The sequence below is a fragment of the Leopardus geoffroyi genome, chromosome C2, assembly GCF_018350155.1.
Source record: "Leopardus geoffroyi isolate Oge1 chromosome C2, O.geoffroyi_Oge1_pat1.0, whole genome shotgun sequence".
NCBI classification, from domain to species: domain Eukaryota; kingdom Metazoa; phylum Chordata; class Mammalia; order Carnivora; family Felidae; genus Leopardus; species Leopardus geoffroyi.
In genome coordinates, this window is record NC_059333.1 from 110,566,199 (window position 1) to 110,585,356 (window position 19,158).

General features: G+C 41.3%; 1 protein-coding gene across 2 annotated transcripts in view; it reads right to left on the bottom strand.

Annotated features, from left to right (window-relative positions):
- Nucleotides 1-19,158, bottom strand: part of ARHGEF26 (Rho guanine nucleotide exchange factor 26) — a 128,259-nt gene that overhangs the window by 107,320 nt on the left and 1,781 nt on the right. For both annotated transcript variants that reach the window (XM_045503206.1, XM_045503205.1), the window contains exons 2-3: nucleotides 17,869-17,908; nucleotides 14,117-14,262 (exon numbers count right to left, since the gene is read on the bottom strand). In XM_045503206.1, the coding sequence (XP_045359162.1) occupies nucleotides 14,117-14,262; nucleotides 17,869-17,908 (186 nt within the window). The remainder of the gene's footprint in view (nucleotides 1-14,116; nucleotides 14,263-17,868; nucleotides 17,909-19,158) is intronic.

Genomic DNA, 19,158 nt, shown 5'->3' on the forward strand with positions numbered 1-19,158 from the left:
ATCGTAGCCAGCCAGCCCTCACTAGCTAGCTACCTGTATCCGGCCAACTCCTGATGCAATTCTTGTTCGCCCTCAATTTACTTCTCAAACGACTGCTGCATCAAATGCTCACCATGCACCAGAACTTTTAACACCTAAACCTTATCACAACCACGCAAGGAGGCTGGCTCTAACCCTATTTTACAAATGAAACGCAGAATCACGGAAAAGTTAAATCATTAGCCCTGATATTATTACAGTAAAACCGGGATGCAAACCCAGTCCTGCCTGCTCGCCCCCCACCCCCAAGGCTGTGAGCTCTTAACCATCGCAGCACCCTGCATTCTAACACTTCTGAATTCCTGGCGGTTGTGATCTGCAGCTGTTCATCCCCTAAAACAGTCCTCCTCCTGAATGCCCCAGACACCTCACCTCCCACTGGGTTCCCAGCTTCTGCTGCTCTTGAAAGCTACCCTGTCAGCGGGGGACCCTGCAACTTAACTCTTTCATTAGTCTTGACATGACTCCTGCTAAAAACATTCCTCTCTTTCACTTGCAGCTCTCACTAGCCTCATTCCCCTATGGGCTGCTGAGCCCAGACTCCAGCGTAGTCAACCTCTAGCCCCCAGATGAGAAGCAGCTCTCCCGTATCGATCAACAATTAAGAGAAGAAAGTGAAGTTAGGAAAGGCATGAAAAGCTAGTGACATGAAGTAGAAAGGATGGAAAGGAAGCTGACTTTAGAAGAGAAGGGCAATTCTCTAAAAGCATTTAATAAAAGGCAAGATGTTTAAAAAGTAAAAAAGTTTAACACAATCCCCAGAAGCAGTGCTCACAGTGGTTAACCGGCAAAGGCCTGGAATTGGTGGTAAAATCAAAACAGATTTAGCCTTGGGGCGCCTGGGTGGCGCAGTCGGTTAAGCGTCCGACTTCAGCCAGGTCACGATCTCGCGGTCCGTGAGTTCGAGCCCCGCATCAGGCTCTGGGCTGATGGCTCGGAGCCTGGAGCCTGTTTCCGATTCTGTGTCTCCCTCTCTCTCTGCCCCTCCCCCGTTCATGCTCTGTCTCTCTCTGTCCCAAAAAATAAATAAACGTTGAAAAAAAAAATTAAAAAAAAAAAAACAGATTTAGCCTTAACTGGCATGTTGAATGTTGTAATAAGGAGAATCTACCTGTATTACTTCTGTGATTCAAAAACATTGTTTGAAAGAACTTAATCAGCTTTAGATTTTGAGTTTTATAGTGAAGACCGCAGAACAAACTAACGACTGACAACAGGGAGTTGGGTAAAAGAACCAAATATCCACTTATTTGATGAAACAGGCTATGGGCTTGAAAAAAAGTTCTTGTAGGAGAAAGTTTAATGACATGAAAAGTCATTCACAACATGGTTAAGAGAAAAAAAATGAGTTACAAAACAGCAGATTTAAAGACATGAAGCGATATTTATATTGGTAGGGGGAAATATGGGTAACAAGGCAATATTAAATTATTGAGCTTTTGCTCAAAAGAAAAAACTCTATACATATATATATATTTTTTTAAAAGTCTGCGAAGTTCTATATCAAAACGTCAATAATGATGGGGAGGGGAGAGATTTCAACTAATTTTTATTTTCTTCCTTTGGTACTTGTAATTCTTCCTGGTACTTTGTAATTACAGCCTCATTTTTAATAAAAGCTAAAATATGTTTCAAAGTCCTCTCTCGAAAGGAGGAAAGCAAGCAGAGCAGGCAAATGGAATTGTTCCAGGGTGTCAATATTACCTGCGTTCCTTTGTTGTTGCCCACAAGGAAAGCTAAAGGTGTGGCAGGTGACCACTAGCAGATAAAAGAAGCGAAATAGCTAAGGGAAAGGGAGGCAACAAGAAAGCAAGATTTCAATCAAGCCCAAACCACGCAGTGGCTTCTGAGGCAGTGATGAAAGTGAGTGAGGACAGGCAGGGGTGCAGGTGTGACAGTGGTGACTGGACTCGAAGTAGGTAACTGAGTATGAGCACCTCTGACTCATAGTGAAGGCGCGAGTCAACACGGGCTGACGAAGGCAGAACAGGGCTGAGGTGCGCTCCTCTTGCAGGGCAGGAAAACTCCCGTTTGTGAAGGTGGTGCGAACATTTCAGTGGCTCTTTCACTTTTGTCTGTTGTTTTTGTCAAGTGGCAGATGGAGCGGAATGATCAACTCCAAAACAGTAAGTTACTTAAAACAACACTGACGATAAAGTTAATTTCCTAGACTTGCAATAAAAATCTAACCTGAGCAAAACCTGTTCTGGAATATTGGGTAAGAAAGTGAACTAACTGATATTTTACCTTAGGTGTACAGAAAGCATGCAATGTTTTCATCAGACAGGGATTGTCTCATGGTATGGAGGAGATCTGAGACACAGGCACAAAACTACCACTGTTGTTCTTCCTTTACCTATATGTCAAACGCCGTTCAAGCCATATTTCATACTTCCACTGCTTTTATTTCCTACTCTTCTGCCCACCTAGTTGTAGTCATATTCTCTAGAGAAAACTTCCCTGACCTTTATGGCTCTCTATAGTATCTATCTGGGTCATTCATTTTGGCATCGTGTCCTACATTCTTTCAGAAACATCATTTAGATATTTCATTTCTATTGTCTTCTGAACCAGCTTCTAAGTTCCTACAGTGCAAGTACTGGGATCTAGGCTTGCTTTGTTTGTTCCATTCACTACAATGCAGTGTTAATATCAATGGATTTTGGAATCAGACACCAGTGCTTTCCAAACTACAAGTGATTGACACAATCAAGTTCATGGATTTCTGGTCCACATCTATTTAAATGTAATAAAACAGAAAGGACAGAAAACACCATTGTGTAATGCAAGTACTGAGGGTAACTTCTAACTTTTGACATGTGCACACACACACGTGCGCGCGCACACACACACACACACGCACACGATTACAAGGTAAAATGTATTTCTCATTATGCTACACCTCTGATAGGCAGCATGTTTGCAGCATCAATTTCCACCATGTGTAAATTTACACTAGATACGTGAGTCATGTCGCTCAACAACATGTCGGTCTCACAGACCCCTACAGGAACAACAGTAGTTGTTCTACTCACAACCTCCACAAAATAAATGACCCAAGGTGGCCACATTGACCACCATAATGCATCATGGAGGCCAAAGCTGACTGGAAAATACCTAATTAGGCACCTTGAGCCAAACAACAATAAATGTTTAGGTGGCCTCTTAAGTGGGGGGAAGTGCTGAGCTAATATGATCCGATATGATCCTCTCAAGAAACCGAACTGGGTAGTTATATATGGAAGCTGAAAGGATAACATGAGGTGGGGGAGGCCCATCCCAGGTGACCTCAAGTCTAAGTTACCAGAACTCTGACACTGAGTATGCAGGAACTCTCGGGAGAAAACACAGACACAGTAAAATGGGACAATAAGTTCATGACAAGAAGTGAGCCAACAGGCAGATAGTTGCTGAGTCACATGATCGGCCAAGTACCAGAGGTAAATATAGTTCCTGCTCTTCCAGAGCCCTACTTACCTGTATCCATGATAACGGGGCACCTGAGAGGCTCTGTTCTAGGTAATCACAAGACCCTAACAAAAACAGTAGGAGCCTAACCATATTTAACATCTCACAGTCTCAGTCACCTTGAAACAAAGTAGAGAAACAGCACTGCCCTCATGGTATTGTCCTAAGGACTACATAAACTGTAATGAAATGACCTAGGACAATCCCCAGTGCACAGTAAGTCCTCTGCAAATATTTGGTCAATAATTTAACTGTATGTAAACAAATTAATATCCTAATTGTCCAATGGCAGGTCCCAGAGCTACAGCTCTCCTGCAGGTCAGTCACTGCACTGCCTGCTCACACTGAGACCTTGAACCCATGTGGCTAGAAGGGCTCCCTGTTGCTCAGTTGAGCAAACAACAATCACACTCCTCTGCCTATCACTACCAGAAACAGAGTTTCCTGCCACTTCAAAATGGGAACCACTCCATTTTTGTGTTATTGCAGTTGGACGGGTGGCAGTGTTTCTCTCCCACGCCAAAAGGGAAAATAATCTTCAATTTCCTTTCACTGACAACACTACTTCTGTAGAAGCTGTCCATTGGCTTTATAATCTTTTATAGCTTCAATTGAAGATATTCAGATAATGAGTGCCATAATAATGCTAAGACCTAATAAGAGGACAGACTAAAGTAGAAAATTCAGACTATCAGTACTCTGGATAAATCAAATTTTGAGAAAACACATTTTTAAGCACAAGTTCCATATCTAAAGATTCAATAGTAATTTTTTTTTTTTTTTAATTTTTTTTTTCAACGTTTATTCATTTTTGGGACAGAGAGAGACAGAGCATGAATGGGGGAGGGGCAGAGAGAGAGAGGGAGACACAGAATCTCGGAAACAGGCTCCAGGCTCTGAGCCATCAGCCCAGAGCCCGACGCGGGGCTCGAACTCACGGACCGCGAGATCGTGACCTGGCTGAAGTCGGACGCCCAACCGACTGCGCCACCCAGGCGCCCCTCAATAGTAATTTTTATAGTGATGACTTCTTCCATCATCATGGAGACAAATCATTCTGTGGATGTGGCCTTGAGGAAACAGTCCCATCATCAGACTAAAGGAGGAGACACCAGAAGGGCACATCTTAAGATCGAGACAGTAAATGCAAGAATCTGACAGATGATTTCCACAATCCAAGGCTCAGTATTCAGAACTCCTCAAAGTACCTGAGGCTTCCCTCCTTTTACCTAATTGTACTATGTTTCTACAGAATGCTATTGTTCTTGCATGCACCCTATGTACCTCTTCAAAAGAAATGCCAAGTGAAAAATTAGGTTGCAAATGAATTTGATATCATAGCATGCAAACACCTACCATAGGCTAACACAGTTCTAAACTATGAAGATGCCAATTTCCCCCAATGTATCAAAGACATGTATTAGATCCAGGATGCAGCCAAACAACCATCAATAATTTTTTTAATAAAAATTCAATATAAAAAAAAATTAAATATAGCCTCCAAGTGGTCCCTAAATAGGAAACTTCCTTGTTGTTTTCACTGATGCATAACTTTCTACTATTTTCACTTCTGGGATTAGTTCTCTGCATTTATTCATTCATCTACACATTCATTCATAAATTCATCCAGTAGTTACTGCAAGTCTTCTGTAAGTCAGGCACCGTTTCACGTGCTAGGAATAGACCAAGAAACAAAATGGACAAAAGCCTTTGACTTTATGTACCTTTTATTCCAGCAGAGTAGATGGGCAATTAACCAAAAAAGTAAATAACACAGTATGTTAGAGAGGTAAGTGTCATAGAGAGGATAAGAAATGTTAAGAAAGTGTAAGGGAGAAGGTAAGGGAGAAAGCCATCTGGCTCTCTGGAAGAAGAGTTACTAGGGGCTCCTGGGTGGCTCAGTCAGTTAAGCGTCTGACTTTGGCTCAGGTCATGATCTCATAGTCCGTGAGTTTGAGCCCTGCATCGGGCTCTGTTCTGACAGCTCAGAGCCCGGAGCCCGTTTCGGATTCTGTGTCTCCCTCTCTGTCTGCCCCTCCCTTGTTAATGCTCTGTCTCTCTGTCTCAAAAATAAATAAAAGTTAAAAAAAAAAAAAAATTTTTTTTTTTTAAAAAAAGAAGAGTTACTAGCAGCTGGGCAGACCACAAATGCAAAGGCCCTGGGGCAGAGTACACCTTGTATTCAAGGACCATCAGAGAGACTGAGCGATGAGCAAGATGGCGGAGATGAGTCCAGAAAGGTAACCAGGACAGATTATACAGCTTCAATGGCTACTGTAAGACTTGGCCTTTACTCTAAGTGGAGGTGAGAACACTTTAGGGTTCAGAACAAAAAGCATCTTGGCATATTTTAACAGGCTCACAAACAAACAATATAATTATATGCTCCTACATGGAGGTGAGATGAAAAGAGGCCCCAGTAGATGCAGGAGTTGAGCTGGGAAGCAGTGGGATAATCCACTTCTATGCCAGACAGGGTAGAACAGCAGAGTAGCTCTATTCTGAAGGTAAAGGCAACAGGCTTTGCAACAAATTTGAAAAAGGTTATGGGAGAAACAGAAGACTGAGAAATGACACCAAGGTTTTGGATGTTGGCAAGTAGAAAGATGGAATTGCTATTTGCTGAGAAAATAAAAATAAAAATAAAAGAGAGTAATCAGAAGTGAACTTTTGCACAGGTTAACTCTGAGAAGCCAATTAGATACCAGAAATGAAGCTGGATATCCTTCTCTGAAAATTCAGCAAAAGGTCCAGTCTAGAAATAGACACTAGAAGTCATCAGAGCATGTGATGTATTTAAATCCACAAGATCAGATGAGATCACCAAGTGAGTGCACATAAGAGGCCCAAAGATGGAGCCTCGGGAGCCTCCAGCATTCAGAGATGGGAAGAGTGAGGAAGAGCCCACGAAGCAGAGCAAGAAGCTCCAGGTGCACCAATTTTAACTCCTCTTACCCACCATCACCCCAGAGGGTCCACGTACAGGATGATTTCTCTGCCTGAGATTCCTCAATCCCGTGCCTGTCCCCCACCACCAACTTCACCCAGACACCTATGTGGACACACCACTGATGGCAGGCTCCTGTCCCTTCCTCTCCCACCACCTATCGGTTGACAGCACCTTGCCCAGACAAGTGCCCTCCCCCATAGGATCTCAGAGCACCACAAACCCGTCCTTCATGGCATCAATACAGTTGTAATTCTGTCATTTATTTGTGGGATTATTTGACATTTGTCTCACCATGAAAAGAGTCTGTAAGGACATGAAAGCAAGGCGGAATCTGTTTTGCTCTATCTCCGAGGTCTAGCACGGGGCCTAGAATACAGCAGGCTCTCCATAAAGACCAGATGAATGAAGGAATCACTCATCAATCTCTCTCATTGGTTTTCTGCTCAATGAAATAATAAGACCTTCTTTGTATTGGGTCCCAAGTCTAGGTTTCTGTTTGAAATGCCTTTCTGTAGTTATGCTGACCAAAATTTAATATCCCTGTGCTCATCAACTCCCACTTTCTTGGAGCACCTGTCTCTTGTGTTCTGCCTCCCTAGGGGCATGGTGCATACACGCCCACAATTCACATCCCATTGTTCTCTCAGGAGAATCAAGAACATAAACACTGGCATATCTACTACTCAATTGTCCTTTCATTAATCAGCTTCAGCTGGAGCAGTTTATATATCTATATATATTCTTCAGAAAGAGTTACACAGCTCAAGTTCCAACTCTGCTATAATTCAGAAAAAGGAAAACTTCTAAAGGTGATATGAACAACATGGAAACTACTCGATATATAGAGAGCTCAAGTAAGGTGTTTCCAGTATTTAGAGATTAAACTAGAAAAAAAAATCCTCAAACTGAAATTTTAAACAAAGAAAAGAAACAAAATTATAAACAAATATTTACAGGGGCGCCTGGGTGGCTCAGTCGGTTGGGCGTCTGACTTCAGCTCAGGTCATGATCTCACAGTCTGAGTTCAAGCCTTGCGTCAGGCTCTGAACTGAGAGCTCAGAGCCTGGAGCTTGCTTCAGATTCTGTCTCCCTCTCTCTCTGCCACTCCCCAGCTCGCACTCTGTCTCTCTCTCAAAAATAAAATAAAATAAATTTTAAAAAATATTTACATGTATATTTGTGTGTGTATTTTTCTAAAGACCCATGCCTCAAAGTTTTTATTATATTCTTAATGCACGTATAACTACCCAAAAGGAAAGACGGCAAAACAGATATCCATCCTATACAATAACACAGCAGCTAGAAAAAACAGTGAAGATCATCATGTATAGACATGAAATGATTGATATGATACATTGCTCAGAAAAAAAGCAAAATTGTGAACAATGTACAGTATATATTTAAGTAAACACATGTGATCTTTATATTTCCCTTAAATGTGTATGTGTGGGTTTTGAGAAGAAAGTTACCAAATTAAGAACAAAACTGCCTAGGGGCGCCTGGGTGGCTGTCATTTAAGCATCAGACCTCAGCTCAAGTCATGATCTCACAGCTCGTGGGTTCCGGCCCCGCATCGGGCTCTGTGCTGACAGCTCAACGCCTGGAGCCTGCTTCAGATTCTGGGTCTCCCTCTCTGTCCCTCCCCAGCTTGCGCTCTTTCTCTCTCTCAAAAATAAACATTTAAAAAAAATTTTTTTTAAAGAATAGCGCTACCAATAGAGAAGGGGAAAGAGATTGGGATTGCAGATATGACAAAAGAGATTTTAGTCTTACCTGAAGACTAAAGAATTGTTTGAATTCTTTTTTTACACGGAGAATGTATTATGTGTTGCTTACATAAGTCAAAATTAATTTTTTTTAAAATTTTTTTTTTTTCAACGTTTATTTATTTTTGGGACAGAGAGAGACAGAGCCTGAACAGGGGAGGGGCAGAGAGAGAGGGAGACACAGAATCAGAAACAGGCTCCAGGCTCTGAGCCATCAGCCCAGAGCCTGACGCGGGGCTCGAACTCACGGACCGCGAGATCGTGACCTGGCTGAAGTCGGACGCTTAACCGACTGCGCCACCCAGGCGCCCCCCAAAATTAATTTTTAAAAATGTTAAGAGGACCCCATAATCTAACTGTACTAATATGGCAGGAGCATATAGAGCCTAGTCCCTGGCTCAGCTAAGCAGGCCCCCAGCTCCAGGCTCCTCAGCTAGAACAGGATCTCTGCTTGGGTCTCAGGTCCAGGCACATGGACCTCTATTTCTGTATAAAGATACAAATATTCTGTATTTCTGTATAAAGATACAAACATTTCAGGAGACCTACTGCCAACTTAAAAGCGTGGACAAAGTAGATATCTAAAGCCATGACTGTTTCCACTATGAGCACTAAAAGCAAGCCAGACGTGAAAAATGAGCATGTTTTTTTTCTCTTTTTTAAAAAACAAAAGATAGGTATGGTAAAAGGCATAAATCCCCATCTTAGGTAAAAAATAATTTATGAGACTGCTATGTTGCAAAAGGTAAATAGAAAATTATATGACTGAAGATTATTTTATGCAAGTCACTGAACTGAAAATTAATTCAGACACGTGTGAAAATGTAAGGAACAAGAATGCAATTTTCTATGACCTCTCCATGCATTAAGCATTTCTGCAAACAGGATGATATTCAGGTTTATCACATCTGTGGAGCTCTGGTTTTTAGTAGAAAACAGTATGTCTCTCACCATGAACACAATATAAATTCTAAAAGAATAAGTCCCATCAGATAAAACTGCTAAGTCTCCAAAGTGTCTGTTATATATTCAACTGAATGAAATTACACATATGTCAAAGTCACCATTTTTCAAATCGTCCTTTCTCGTTTGGCAGTTCGCAAAAGCCGTCCAGCGGCAAACTCTGTACATCTTAAGAGCACAGCCAGGGCTCAGAGACTGAAGTCCTGACATCAGATCTCCCATTACGCTGTTGGCCACACTACGCACAGCTGAACACTCTGATGAAAACAGAAAAATCAGTTCCTCGCTAGAGTTTAGCATTTCTGAATAACCTAAAGAGATACTCAAAATGATTCAAGATTACTGATAAAGCCCCATGTCAGCGAGTGCAAATAAAGAGTGGAGAAGAGGATGACTATATTAGGTGTTGAATTCCAGCAGAAAGTCTGCCTGCGTGCTTGTTTTTGCCTGCGGAGTCTGAACGCCCTTTTCAAAGGTACCTGGCATGTCAAGGTGATGGAAATTACACAAACACACCCCATGGCAAATAAATGGGGTCAGGGCATGGCTGGCGAGAGTGGCTTTGGTGCTGTCGCTGATCTTGACAAAGCAAACACTGGTTTCACAACCATCATTTTTTAGTACATGCACAGTGTGTGATCTCAGGGAAGGGAGGGGTGGTTGTGATAAAAAACGAAAAGGCTCCAGTCAACATCTATCTTTTGCTTTTGGTAATATTGTAAATGCTTCCAGGATCCCAGTAAAGGATGAACTTTAGGGAAATCCTGAAGCTCGCGTTGCGTCCAGGACTCAGCTGGCTACACACCCGGCACTAACTGTAACAAGCACTCAGTGTTCCATCCCAGACTAATAATATCATCAGTATTTCTCTTCAGACCTCAAGCTTTTCCTAGGGATCCAAGAACTGTTGGCTTAGTCCTCATGCTGCCATTTTAGGTGAGTCACAAGCAACATACCTGTGTGGGGCAGGTTCCTGGTCTCTGGGTACAGATGCCTAGAGGTTAAAAATGACTTCCCTGGCTCAAAACCTCAAACCCTTTGCACTTCAAAACTGGGAACCATAATAATTGAAAATTATATCTCATATATTAGTGTTCTCAAAGGCCTGAAGAGCAGCACAGAGTTATATTCCCTGGAATGCAGACATTCTATCTCTACCTACTTTTACCTACTCGGAGAGGTCTGCCCACTTTGACAATCAAGTGAATGAAGAGCAAGCCTGTCACCGTCTTATGAAATTAAGGAGCCCAGGTTGTATTCCTGACCACAGGACAACGGCCACCTCTACATGGAGAACCTGCTGGCACAGCCACCAATGCTGAGTTCATCACCATCAGTTTACCTTAACCCGACTGGAGAAGTCCGTGGCAGCTAGACTGTCTATCCCATTGAGGCCCAATGTCTCTGACACAGTTCTAATTCTCCCTCATTGCTAGATAATCACAACCCTACAGTTAAACCTGTCCCCAGCAATGTAAACGGGGACACTTGTCACCTGTGTGATTGTCCAATAGAACCAAAGGAGACACATAAGCAAGCACACTAAGACACTACACTATGGACTGAAGGCTTAAAGAGCTGTGTAACAACCATAAATTACTGCAAACTGCTGCACTTCTGAAGAGCCTTTTGCATGCTGAATGCTTCTTATGGCCAACTGGTAAGAAAGATTTCATCATCCCAGGAGGCAGGCAGGTGTTTGCAACAAAGAGATTTTTAGAAAATAGAACAACCAACAACAGCCAATGCACATGTGTGCTCACACACACCCCTCCCAAGTAGAAAGTCAATAGATGCCAAACTGAGACTTAACCTTTTGCCAGAAAACCCCTTGTCCTACTCTCTAGAATCAAGGCCTTACTCAAAGAAGAGTTTTGTGTTAAAGTGATATATGCAAGGGGCACCTGGGTGGCTCAGTCAGTTATGCATCTGACTTTGGCTCAGGTCATGATCTCATGGTCCATGAGTTGGAGCCCTGCATCGAGCTCTGTGCCGACAGTTCAGAGCTCAGAGCCTGCTTTGGATTCTGTGTCTCCTTTCTCTCTACACCTCCCTTGCTCTCTCTCTCGCTCAAAAATAATAAACATTAAAAAAAAATTTTGTAAATAAAGTGATACCTGCAAGATTAGATGCAGGTTACCCTACTAATTTGGCACATTAAAGGGAAGAATGGAAAGAGCAGATGTTTTCTGAAACCCACCGTAAACACTGTAGCCCCGCTACAAGGAAGGATTAGGGCAGGAGGTCAAATGGAGAAATGGAGGTGCTGATCCCTTATGGAAACATCCTGACATTGGTCATAACTCACAAAGCTTCCTCTCTTTAGGCAACTAACCGCAACTTGGACATACCAACTGCTAGGCTTTTTAAAACAGTAATGACCACTTTCTGCCGCTGAAATATCTACTTTCCTAAAAGCCAGAGCTGCTTGCTTGCATCTCTTTAGTGGACAGAAAACCCACGTGGGAAGGACAGAAGAGAACTTCAGGGCAGTACTTATTCTGGGAAGGCAGAAAGGAGCAAAGTGCTGGAGATGAGGGTGGTTAACTGCATCTGCCTTAAGAAATAGAGATCTGGATGTTAAAATGGTAACATTTGTTCAATGTGGGTGGCAGGTACCCAGAAATCTATTACACATACTGATTTTTAAGTTTTTCCGCATGTTTCAAGTACTTTATAGTAGAAAACTAAAGTAAAATGTTTTAAATGTGAAAAGGAGACACAAAAAAGCATAAAGGAAATGCAATCTGGTGCCTAAGAATGGGAAGAGGCGAAGTCCAATGCTGCTTTGATTAAATGTGATTGCCAAGCAACACAATAAATATACACAAGCCTCCTGGAAACACCGAAATCCAAGATAACACACACCAAAGTTGGAAGCCACTTTATAGCTTTACATTTTTATCACCAGAGAGTCTTTTGATAGCAGTCTTGTTAACAAAAGGCACATCGATTTATCTTTGGCCAAATGAAATGCAGGCCCATATTTGAAGCTGTACGGAGTAGGTCCTGGAGTATTATTTTAATATGCATTTGTTAATCTAGATGAAAGCCAAATTTCAGGGGGCGGAAGTACAGCAGCTTGCTCTTCAGCACTAAAGCTAGGTTGGATCAGAGTGTGAGTGACACGGAAACACACATTTCTGTTTAGCGTGCAGAGAAGAACAGCAAGATTTAGGCCCGTGCTAACAAATGCAGCTGCCGCCACCACAGAGGAAGAACTCAAAAAATCCACAGCTTTCTTTTTGAGGATCCTCGACCAAATGGCCCACACCAACAGTGGAATGACAGCCATTTAGAGTTAGCATGGCCTCTAAGGGCCTGTCACCAGTTTCTCCACATATGTGCTCAGGGATTTACTATCACAAGATCATTAGATTAGGGTGTAAGGCTGCCAACATGCTGGTTCTGTGGATGGGTGTGACCACCTGACCACATGCGAAAATCACAGAAACATCACCAAAGTTCCAAAGCGGTTAGCACAGGAGACAAGACTGGCCCATAAATCCTTTGTTGGCCTCACATATCATTTTTCTAAAATTTCTAAAATTGAATTAGGATAATACTCATAAAAAAAAAAAAAATCCCGATGTCGGCTTTCTCTTTTCTAAATGTCAGAAGGTCTGGCAACACAGGGCTGGCGTGAGCTAAGTGGCCGCTGCTCAGGTTCCATCAGGCCTGTTCACCACAGTCCCCACCAGGCCTCATCCTCCACACTCACCAGCATCAGTTGTAACACCACCTGCCCTTTTAATCTGAGGGAATTTTAATTTAATTTTAATTCAGGATATTTTAATCTGTGGAATAATATTAAGGGAGCCACAGCTTGGAGGCACTGGAAATAAATAAATTCTCCCTAGAGCAGAATTAGGGGCTGGAAGGGAGACAGGGGGAAAGGGCTAGTTTTCTAGAATTCTGAATTCCAACAGAGAGTAGAAGAGAGGAGGAAGAACCTGACCAGAAGTCATCCTCGTCATCACCATACATCCATTCCCATATCCCTGTTGATGAGCTCCAACATATACAACTCCTTTTCTTATACTGGTGCAATCCCTAAATATATGATATTCTTGACGCTGAACAATGCTCATTTCAGCTTAAGAGGGAATCGCTTCTGCTCCCACATTGCCTAAGGGACTCACAGAGGTGTACTGGCTTGTTTTTTGATGCAATGCTCCCACCATCCAAGCCAGCCATGGGAATTCCTTTCTACTTGGTAATGCATCAGATGCCCACAGATGCTGTGCCCAAACTCCTATCAAGTAAACTAAGCTGCACACTGTGACATTTGTTAAACCAGGAGGAAGAGAAATTATAGCTATAAACAAAAGATGTTTGATGCAGAGAGGAGAAATTACTCATCGACACAAAATAAGTATCAGACAGGCTCACACAAAAGATGCACAGAGGGATATGGAACAGAATGCCATTCATTAATCAACTGCAAGACCATATAATTGTGTCTATATCAAATGAAATGTCCAAGGAAAAACTGTCATAAACTCCCTATTGTGCATAGATACACATACACGTAACTGTATATATAGCCATAATTACGATAAAGTTCAGGATAGATTAAGTTACCTCTACACATATACTACATAAAAAATAAAAAATAAATAAAAATTTAAAAAATTAAAAAAACAAGAAAAGATACTGAACAGGAAAAGCTTCCAGAGCATAGTATATTAGTGTCAAGTCACCTTATTTTATCAAAATCTGATTTTCCCAATCAGAAGTGTTAAAGTCCATGTTCTCACCAGTGCCTGAAAACTTTCAAGACCCATTTCACAATCTAAAAAGAAGAGGAGTCTTTCTCTTCTGGGTTACAAGATCATTGGCAGAAAAAGTTAAAACCACATCCAGACCTAATTTCCACAGCTTGGTTTTTTCATGCCCACAGATCAGAAAGAAAAAGGTAAACACTCACCGCAGAAAGCTGGCTCCATGTGGATCTCAGTGGCTTGTGGTGAATCACAATTTTTTCATCTGACTTCTGTTCTTTGGGCTCCGACTCTTCATCAGAGTCAATGTCAAGAGCCTTTTCTTTGTAGTTCTGATACAGGACAGCATTTTCTGTTAAGAAATACAAACCCTACAGGTCACTAATTGCCCCCGTCTTTATGCTAGTTTTTCTAAACCAACATCCATATTTATACAAGGTTTGGGCTCCAGTTTAATGAACAACAAGGAAACAAATGGATTTCATCACTGAAGAAAAGTGATCACCAAAAAGTGATTTTCTCACTCACACAGCTCTGTCCCCAATTCACCTACAGGGGAATGGGAGGGATCCATACATGAAATACCAATGGAAGCAAAGTTTCCATGTTTCTGTCTACCACCTACAGAGGATAGCCATGCCTATTAAATCACTGTTTTTCTTTAGGTTAGACTGAATTCATACCCTACCTTTCCTTCAAAGCCCATCACCATTCATTTACCTATTTAACCAACATTTATTGTATATCTACAATGTGCCAAGGGCTGAGAGTAAATGGAAAATAAAAGAAACTTCTTGTGCCCTCATAAGCTAAAAAAAGGAAGAGAAAAATATTCCAAGTCACTCACTCATTTATTCATTCAACTGATATTTATAAAATGCCTCCTGGATGCCAACAACTGCTAGGGATACAATGAACAAAAAAGATAAAAATCTCAATCTTCATAGAGCGGACATCGGAGTGAGCAAAGAGTGATAATAAATAAACAAGTAATTTTTATGGTACGTCAGATGCTGATAAGTGTCATGGAGAAAAGCAAAACCTGGAAAGGAGGGGAACGTTACAATGAGGGTATGTAGATTTTAAATAGGGTGGTTTAGGAAGGCCTCACCAAAGTGATATTTAATCTAAAAAAGGTGAGAAAGCAAGACATCTTACAGCTGGCAAAAGAACATCCCATCAGAGGGAAGAGCAAGTACAAAGGTCCTGGGACAGGACTCTGTTGGGTATGTCTCTATGTATGAGGACCAGCAAGGAGGCCTATATGGGTGAAACAGGGTGAGGGAAGGGAGGAAGCTTAAGAGATGGGGGCTGGAGATGAAGAGAGGGCAGATCATGTAGGCTCTTGCTTCAATGCCATAGAAAGGACTCTGGTTTTCAGTCTGAGAAGGCAAGTCACTGTAGGGTTGAAGACAAAATAATCTTGCACATATAAGTACCTATAAACTGAATGATTTCTATATGGGTGCTTGAAGAACAGATTCTCAGCAGGGTGTGACCTCTTGTGGGCAGGGTGGGGGATGGGGGTGGGCGGTGGTCAAACAGGTGTTACTGAGAAAAATCTAAGATCTGAAAGCTGAGAAGCTTCAGAGCTAAAGGAAAAAGTATATGCAAAAGCCCTGAGGCAAAAAGAAACATGATACCTTAGAAGAACAAAGGAAAAGTCAACGTGTAGAGTATGGGTGTCTAGGGGACAAAGGGTGCAAGGTGGATTTAGGGAGGTGAGCCAGATAGTCTAAATCAAGCAGAGATTTGCAGGCGATGTTAAAGAACTGGGTTTTATCCAAAGTACAAAACAACTGAATTTCTTCCACACTGCGAAGATTGTATTTTATCCTGATTACAGAGGGAATCCATGGAAAGGAAAAGATTTGATTATATTGTTGGAGCAAAATACTAGCTGCGTAGAGAACTAATTAGGATGCTATGCAAGAATGGAGATGGGCTATTGAGGATGGCCTGGAGATGGGGGTCAGAGAAAGGGAGGTGGTAAGGATGTTTCCTACATCTGCAGGTCCCAACAGCTGCACAGGGGGAGATGGGAACGCCTGAGGAGATGTAGCTTTAGAGGGAAAGATCATGAATTTGATTTGGGACCTACTAACTTTGAAATGCCTTTCCCACCTACCGAAGAAAACAGACATCTGCCTCTTCATCAACTACAGCATGTTCTATATGCACCATGACTAAAGTAATACTGGAGTCGATGCAAGATTTTACTGTTCTCTGATGGTTTTACATATGTAAAACAGATTATGAGGGTAAAGACTGCGTTACCACACCTCTGTAGTGTTCTCTAAAGTACCAGTGGTTGGCACAAAACATGCGTACATTGTTGATAAGATTACTCACTCATTCTCACAACAACAAAGGCAATAGTATTATTGGCCTCATTTCATCCATGAGGACACTGAGTCTTGGTGAAGTTAAGATGCTTGCTCAATGTCACACAACTGATGAATAAAAACTGCACGATGACAACCCAGGTCCCTGGCTGGCAGGTTCTCACCACTCTACTGCACCTCATCCTAAACTACATTCTTCTTAGTCATTAACTCTAAGAATCCTGTATTCCTCACGTACGTATGTGTGAAAATTTCCAGGCCATCATATTGAGAAGAGACCAAAGAGTGCACAGAAACAGCTCCTTATAAAAGGAAACAACATACAACTACGTATAAAAAATAAAAGTAAAAATAAAAATAAAAAGTCTGTCCTCGGACTTAAAAAAAAAAAAAAAAAAAAAAAGCTCAACATTTTTAACCCTTTGAGACAAAGGTCCCAGAATCAATGTCAACTTCTAGAAGATGCAAACCTCTCTCTAAATGCCTATTAGGTAGATACTCTGTTTACTTCATGGTCATAAAGTGATTCAAGAGTAAGCAAAATGGACTCAGGACCAGTTATCTGCCCTCATACTGGCTATGTGATGGTGGGCAAGACACTAAACCTCTCCAAGCTCCCAGTTTCTTCAATTATAAAATCAGAGAGATGAATTTGCCCAAACCAGCTAAAATATCATATATTTTATATATTCGTTGCACCTCAGATTGGTGCAACGAATACATTTTTATGAACTGGTCATGTTTAAATGCTCCATGGGAACGGATTTTTATAAGAATTACATAGGGAAATATTTTGTAATCACCTAAGATTACGTATTTTATATCTCTGGGTGATTTTACAGTAGATTTACTTATAGAGAGGCATACCCTTCTTCATTACTCTTGAAAGATTAGAAAATCTTAACATTTCAAAGCATGACAGAAAGTAACTACCTTCACCTCCACCATGTTCCTCCCACCCCAGGAAGGCTGCAGGTGGGGCTGTTTGCTTTGTGCTCTTCCAGTTACTTGACACTTGACCCGTCTGTATATACAAAGTCCTCTAATCTGATTAGGGTTTGAACACCTGGCTGAGCAGCTTTTGTTTTTGTGATCCTTCACAAAAATACTATACGGGTTACAAATTCTTAGGAATAGGTTTGTATCAGCCGGGACAGTTAGAGTTCCCCCAAGTTGAAACTTGATAAGGAAATAGGAAGTCAGTAATGATACTAAAATTTGGAAATACGGAGAAAAGAATATTAAGTCAAAGGAACTATGACTTAAGATTTAAGTGCCAAACTCAGGATTTTTAACTCAAAATCCAGAGCCGGCTCTTACTCTTTGTCCATTTTTTGAGGGAGGCGGGGTTGGAGCCAGGGTAGATAAGAATTAAAAATCCAGGATGTTGGCTGACAAAGTTATCAGCTTACAAAGAATGCCGTTAATTCCATTTGCTGCTGGTATTACTGGATGAAAATTTAGCTTAGTGCAGAGATTCATACTGTATAATTTGGGAAGAAGTTGGACATTTTTCTCATGTTAAGAGTTTTTGTTACTGCGGTTGGATTTCAACTTATAATTGATATTCCACATTGAAACAGCAATAAAAGTCTGGAAAATCAAATGCTTACCTTCCCCATCAAATGTTCCTTGTCCTTTCAGCATTTTTTTCTAAGAAACAAGAAAAGCAAAAAAGGAAAAAGCAAAGCAAACTATGTATGAATGAGCCAAACAGAAAATACAGCTATTTTAAGAAAATTACTTCTTTTGTTGTTACATTCATTAGATTTCCAAAAGCATACAGCAGACGATCCCTTGAGTAGTTCACTCATCTGACTACTACAATTCACCAAACTGGTAAAATAAAATGTACAACATCCCACAGACCCCAGCAAAACAGCTTGAGAATCCTCAAAAGACCAGCAAGCAGCTCATTTCACTACTGGTGATTCACCATCACTGTTAAACTGAGCTGTGCTATACTTGCAGAGTTGGGGGGTGGGGGATAAAAACCACCTAAAATGTTATGTAATTTAAGGCCATGAGGTCGAAAATAAAATAGCCTTACTTGTCTATGACATATTGACATTTGTACAAACTGGTTCCACTTCTCTGATTAACCAAGGAAAGTTGAGGCTGCCAAAATGAATTTCTGCTGAGATCTGTCTTGTTTCTGGAGAAAGCAGCACATACACACTCCAAAATGTCCTTCTTTAGTTTTCCCTATCTCTTTATGTCATATTTGGCAGTATTTTAACCTATGAAATTTCTAGGCCTCGATCAGGGAACAGAGTTCACTTGAATCTGAAGTTCTGAGCTACCAACTTGTTAAATGCTCTCAAGAATAAATCGACACAACATGGGAATAAAATACAACCACTGACAGTGGTGACAGAGACAAGCAACAACAAAGATGACAAACATTTGTAACCTTTGTGATTCTGGCAATTAATTTTAAAACTCACATTTTACCTGGATGGCATTTACTATGTTATCACTACTCCAAAAAAAATTCAGTAAGTAATTAGCATGAATTACTTTCAATAATTAAAATAATCAATATGCTCAAAAGAAATGGGTAGTTTCCTGTCTCAGCTGTGATGAATCAGCAACCCCGACACCTCTAAACAAGCCCCAGACATTTTGACCATTCAATCAAGAGTACCACACCCACTCTCCACCTCCTGTTCAGCTACCTGTATTAAAAGTGTTCAGGACTCACTCAGCCAGTACCTAATTTGCTGTATTTCTTTTTCACATCTGTCCCCCACATTCTGCCACTCTGCCTGAGTTTAGAAAGTTAAAACAGTGGTAAGAGTTTTACTTCCTCCCACCAAGCTGCATTAACCTGGCTGTGACTGCCTGCAACAGAATGGCCAAGAGATAGATGTGCACAGGTCTGATCAACAAGAGAATTAAAA